This window comes from Talpa europaea (genome assembly GCF_964194135.1).
Source record: "Talpa europaea genome assembly, chromosome: 2".
NCBI classification, from domain to species: domain Eukaryota; kingdom Metazoa; phylum Chordata; class Mammalia; order Eulipotyphla; family Talpidae; genus Talpa; species Talpa europaea.
Window position 1 is genome coordinate 681,402 of NC_140068.1, and position 5,845 is coordinate 687,246.

The window sequence follows — 5,845 nt, forward strand, 5'->3', positions numbered from 1 at the left end:
CGCGAGCCGAGGGGCGGGCGGGGGTGGCAGCAGCAAGCACAGACCCAGGGGCTCGGGGGTGAGGTCATGGAGGGGGGCGGTGGGCACCCACTGTGGCGTCAGGGTCACCAGCCAGGCCTGGGCGAGGCGCTGGCTCCTGCTGCCCGGCCCTTCCAGGCCAGCCCGTTGCCCTCTCTGTCCCCTTCCGCCGCCCTGTGCGCGGGCCGGGACTGGTGCGGAGCCCTGCGTGACGGCCCCCGGGCCCCCGGGCCAGCCCCGCTGTGCGCCCGCCCACCCGCCCGGCCCAGCCAGGGGCCACCGTGGACCGCACAGGGAGCCGACGCCCCGCAGGCCGGCCGGGCGCGTGGGAATTGGGAAGCGCGGCGGGAAGAGCCAGTCTCGTCCGCGTCTCATTTGTCAGCAGCACCGTCAGAGCTCGTGCCGTCCGCGGGCGTGGGGCTCGCTGAGGCAGCAGCTCGCTGCCCACCCTGCCCCGGACAAGCCGAGGAAGAGGAGGAGCGTGAGGCCCCTGGGAGGAGGTGGGCCACGTCCCCCTGCCAGTGTGCCCGGCGGGGCCCCTGGGCTGCCCTGGGGGACGGCAGCGGAGCCTCCGTGGAGGGGCAGGGCCAGGGCGCTGGCTGGAGACTCCAAATTCTCACCCGCGGCCCAGCCTGAGCCCCGCTCACCAGCACCTCCTGGGCCACCCTCTCGGGGTGGGGCCCGGCCCCGCCATCCTCCGGGCAGCCTGGCTCTGCCGGCTCCTTGGCGTCGGGGCGCCCCTTCGGCATCCTGGCGTTGACGGGCCACCAGCAGCCGTGGCTTCGGCGGGGCCCCCATTGTGACCAGCGCGTGACACCACTTCCTGTCCCCCAGGAGGCCCCAGGAGGCCAGCTCAGCTCCCGGAGCCCGAGCGGCGTCCCGAAGGGCCTCCGGCCCAGAGGAAATCCCCGAGGCCTGCGTCCACTTGCTGTCCACTTGGGGTGCGGGCGGTCTCCGCGGGGGAAGCCGCCTCCCTCCCAGCACAGAGGCAGCCCCGCCTGAGGCCGCCTGGTGCCTGCCTCCCCGGGGTGAGGACGGATTCCGGGTCCCCCAGGGTGGGCGGCGCCAACCCTGCCGGGGAGTCAGGAAGCACCCCGCTCCTCAGCTGACTCCTGCCTAAGGGGCAGCCCCCTCGAGCCGGCCGCGCTGTGCACCCCAAGCCGCAGGCACAAGACTGAGGGAGGCAGCGTGGGGCCTGGACGCGCCTCCCGTGGGAGCCGGGCTGGCAGCCCCTCCCCCTCCCGCAGCCCTCACTGAGCCGCGGCCGCGCCCAGCGCACACCCGTGGCGGTGCGTGTCCCTCTCCGGGCCCCGCGGCCACTGAACCGCGTTTTGACGTCTAAGCAAGTGTTGGCTGGAAGGAACGTCGCGCGCAGGAGGGAAGCCACCCGAGTGGAGACCTGGACACGGGCGACCTTCATCCTCGCACGGAGCGCCTCCCCCGCCGGCCGGCAGCGGGCACAGGGCGGGGCGCGGGGCCGGCCAGGGGACACGCAGTGACCGTGCCGCCGCCGCCGCCCGTGCCGCTCCAGGCAGGGCCACCACGACTGTCAGCGCGTCACAAGAAACCACGAGCTAATGTCACGAGGGCGCGACGCGGTGTGGGGTCACGGCCCTCCGGGGTCGTCCCGAAAGGCAGACCCGCCGCTCCTCCTGCCCTGCTCCTCCGCTGGCTCCTGGAACATAGCGGGAGCCGCCAGGCGCTGCAAGGCGGGGGCCACGGAGCCTGCGGGCCAGCGCCAGCTGCAGGGACGCAGCAGCCCGCACCCCCAGGAGCTCCTCCGGGCACGGGACGCGAGGATACAAGGCCGAGTGGGGCGGGCCCCCGCCTGCGAGGGGAGCGGGGAGGCCGGAAGGGCTGAGGGCTGACGCGGGGGTCCGGGCCCGGGCGGGAGGGGGCGCAGACGCCCAGCCGCGGGCCTGGCAGGCCAGCAGGTCATGGCGACGGGTGTGCCGGGAAGCTGGGTCCTGCGGGAGGAAGGGGCACACCGGGCTGCGTCCACGCGGTCAGCGGCACGGCCACCAGGCGTCCACCCGCTGCCCTCCCCTCTCCAGTGCCAGAGGAGGCGGGGCTGGCCGCCAGAGCCCAGCCTTCCAGGGTCACATGCGGGCCGGGGAAGGGTGGTGGCGGTCTGGGGAGGGGTCGGTGTCCTGGAGGGGCAGCGGGAGCTCCAGGAACCGTGCGGGAAAGGCCACGGGGCTGAGAGAAACGACATGAGCCCACAGGGGCGGCAGGGCCTGCCGGAGGGGAGGGTGGGGGCCGGTGGCATCCTCGGACTGGGACAGGCGGGCCCGTCCCCCTCGTGCCGCCCAGGGCCGGGCTGCCGCGCAGGTCCTGTCCACACAGCGCATCCTGGGCACTGGACCCCACGCGTGACACGAGCTGCAGCAGAGCCATAGGCCACGGCCACGCCGCCCACGGCACCCTCCACGCCGCCCAGGGCACCCTTCATCGTGCTGCTCCTGCGACGCCTGCTCGCTGCCCCCCTGGACAGTGCCCCCCGGAGCCAGACGGGGTTGGAAGCTCCAGCTGCTTCTCTCCTTGGCCCAAAGCAGGGAACGCCTGACGGGCTCCAAACTCCTCAATAAAAACGCAGTAAACACCCTGACTTTGTCAAAAAGAGGCCCGAGGACCTCCACAGCCGGGGGCGACCTCTGGCCAGGGACCTGGGGCGACAGGGCACCAGAGCTGCCACGTCTGACAGACCCCCAGGTCCGCAGCGAGCAAGCAGGCCGCTCCCGTCCGGGCAGGCACGAGGGCGACGTCCCTGAGCGCGGTCCTCAGACCCTGTCCTGGGTTGAGACGAGCCTGTGATGTGGGGGTGGGGGTCCCACAGAACCAGCCTAAGCCAGAGGGAGGACCCACAGCTGTGGGCTGGGCAGCCAGGCCTCCGGGAGGAACCCCAGGAAAGCCCGTGGGCCCCGAGGCTGGGGGCACCCGCTGACAGTGCCCACGTGTGGCGTCACCACGGAGCCAGGCAGCTCCAGGGCGAGGGCGACGGCTCCGGCCCCTCCCCGGGCTCGCCGCCCCGCTGTACACCCCGGGGGGCCCCGCGCACCCTGGCTCAGGCCGGGAGGCCCGAAGCAGCCAGCGGGGCTGATCCTCTTGGCCATTGTAGGGACTCGGCCGTCCTGACACCACCCCGGCCACGTTCCCAGGGTGGAGCAGGCGCCGCCCAGCCCTCCCTGTGGGCCCCCATGGGCCCCTCACAGCCCCCCCGGGCCCCCATCCCAGGCGGGACTTGGCTCCGGCTTGACCCCGGGCGAGGCGAAGTGAAACTCAGCTTCCCCTTTCCAGAGCAAAACAGAAGAGAGAGAGGCGCGCGGGGCTCCCCCGCTCCGGCCCGGCCTCCTTCCCAGGCAAATCGGGCGCCTGACTGGCCGGCGCTGACTCAGCAGCTCCGGGACGGGGCGCAGACGCCGCGTCTGGGGCTGCAGAGCGGGTCATCCCCACCTGAGCAGAGGCTGCACGTCCACGGCGGGCGCAGAGCGGCCCGGGCAGAGCCCGCCATGTCCCTGTCCAACTGCTCGGCGCACAGCGCGGGGGTGGACGTGGCCGTGGCCTCGCTGCTGCTGCTGGAGTGCGGCCTGGGCCTGCTGGGCAACGCCGTGGCGCTCTGGACCTTCTTCTTCCGCCTGCGGGTGTGGAAGCCGCACGCCGTCTACCTGTTCAACCTGGTGGTCGCGGACCTGCTGCTGGCCGTCTGCCTGCCCTTCTACGCCGCCTTCTACCTGGTGCACAAGGCCTGGGGCGGGGGCCCCGGGGCCTGCCGGGCGCTGCTGTTCCTGCTCATGCTGGGCCGGGGGGTCGGCGTCTCCTTCCTCGCCGCCGTGGCCCTCGACCGCTACTTCCGGGTGGTCCACCCGCACCTCAAGGTGAACCTGCTGTCGCTGCGGGCTGCCCAGGGCATCTCCGCCCTGGTCTGGCTGCTGGTGGCCGCCCTCGTCCACCCCGGCGTGTTCGGGCCCGGGTCCGAGTGCCCCCCGCAGGAGCCGGGCAGCTCGCTGTCCTTCAGCGTCCTGTGGCGGGAGGTGCTCCTCTGCCTGCAGTTCCTCCTGCCCTTTGGCCTCATCTTGTACTGCAACGCGGGCATCATTGGCGCCCTCCAGGCCAGGCTGCGGGACCCGGCCCAGCAGCCCCGGCTGCGCAGGGCCCGGGCCCTGGTGACCGCCGTGGTGGCGCTGTTTGCCCTCTGCTTCCTGCCCGGCTTCCTGGCCCGTGCCCTGGCGGCCACCCTGCGCCCCTGGGCCGGCTGCGGGCTGTGGAGGGCGCTGGTGCTGGCCTCCGACCTGGCCGGCAGCCTCAGCTACCTGCAGAGCGTGCTCAACCCCGTGGTCTACTGCTTCTCGCACCCCGCCTTCCGCAGCTCCTACCGCAGGGTGCTGCTCACGCTCCGGGGCCGCGCGCCCGAGGCCGAGGAGGCCCCCGGCAACCTCCGAGACTCCTGCTCCTGAGGCGCGGTCAGCCGCCCGGCACCCGGCTCCCACCCGCACGACCAGCACCCTCGGGGACCGGCAGGAAGGGGAACTCGCCCATCGCAGCGGGGGTGCGGCCGGCAGGGCCGTCGGACGCGTCCCAGACCCAGCAGCCCTGACTGCCAGAGGCGCGGTCAGGCCGGAGCCCTGGGGCCAGCGGGGAGAGGGGCCACCAGCCTGGCTCCCCGCCCCCGGCCTGCCCCGATGCCACGGCCGAGCGTCCCTCCTGCGCGCAGGCTCCTGCCGCCTGGCTGGGGCGGGCTCGGCCGAGTCTCCCAGGCCCGCCGCCCGCTTGGGTCTGGGGAGAAGCTGGTCCCGTCAACCCGGCAGCCCCCCCGGGAGCAGGCGGGGCTGCTGCGCTACCTCCCGAGGCCACGTCCAGCAGCGCCCGGGCCCCCGGGCACCAGCGGAGGAGCCAGCTGCAGGCCAGCGGCAGCCCCGCGGGGGGCGCCCGGCAGAGCTGGGGACGCCCCGCCCTGCCCGCGACACCCCACAGCCACCGCGTCTCTGCACCGCATTCCTCTTACATTTTGCTAAAACGCTAAGTCATCTTGAGATGCTGGGCCCGGGCTCTGCGGACTCCCGGCAGCCTCGCCCGCATCAGGGGACCCTGTTCTCCCGGGGGCCGTGGCGCGCTCTGCTGTCTTCAGGGTCAGGCGGGAGGAAGGGCGATAGGACGTGGCAGAGCCTGGCCACTGCCCGGGGGGGTCCCGGGGGCTCCGAGCAGGACGCCCGGACCCGCCCAGGCCTGGCAGGAGGGTGACACCCCAGGCCCGGCCCTGCCTCCGTCAGCAACGGTTTGCTGCTCTCGCCGGCTGTTTCCTCGGACAAGGGCAGGGCCGCTGGGGACGCGGGCCGCCGGGTCAGACCCGGACGTGGCCCCTTCCCGCCGGGAAGACGCGGCCTCGTCCTGACCTGCCCATACGACTTTCACCCGCTTTAGCGCCTCGCGTCCGCCGCGAGCATTTTCCAGGGGACGACGCCTTCCCACAGGCGCCTGCAGTGGGCCCCTGGCCCGTCGGCGCTGTTCTCCCCGGCTTCTCCCTCCCTGGGGGGCGCTGGACGCGGGACTGTGTGCACAGGGAGGCGGACAGAGCACCCCGGCGTCGGCACACCCCGCCCCCGAGCCGCGGAGAGGCCGCGCCAGCAGAGCGTGTGCCGCGCAGCCTGTCCCCTGCCCCCCGCCTGCTCTGGCCCCCTCGGCTCTGGACCTGCCCACCTCTGGGCCCCCTGGCTCTGGCCTCTCCAAGCTCTGGCCTCCCAGGGCTGTGACCACAGGCTCCTGTCCTGCTCCAGCACCGCCCTGGCCACACTCTGCCCCTCTCCCTGCCCCTATGTCCAGCCTGGCAAAG

General features: G+C 73.8%; 1 protein-coding gene across 1 annotated transcript; it reads left to right on the forward strand.

Annotated features, from left to right (window-relative positions):
- Window positions 1-3,527: 3,527 nt before the first annotated feature.
- Window positions 3,528-4,481, forward strand: GPR31 (G protein-coupled receptor 31; the record flags this gene model as incomplete). The annotated part of the gene is made up of 1 exon (XM_084259566.1): window positions 3,528-4,481. The coding sequence occupies one exon, from the start codon at window positions 3,528-3,530 to the stop codon at window positions 4,470-4,472; it is 945 nt and encodes a 314-aa protein (XP_084115692.1). The 3' UTR covers window positions 4,473-4,481.
- Between the last annotated feature and the right edge of the window lie 1,364 nt (window positions 4,482-5,845).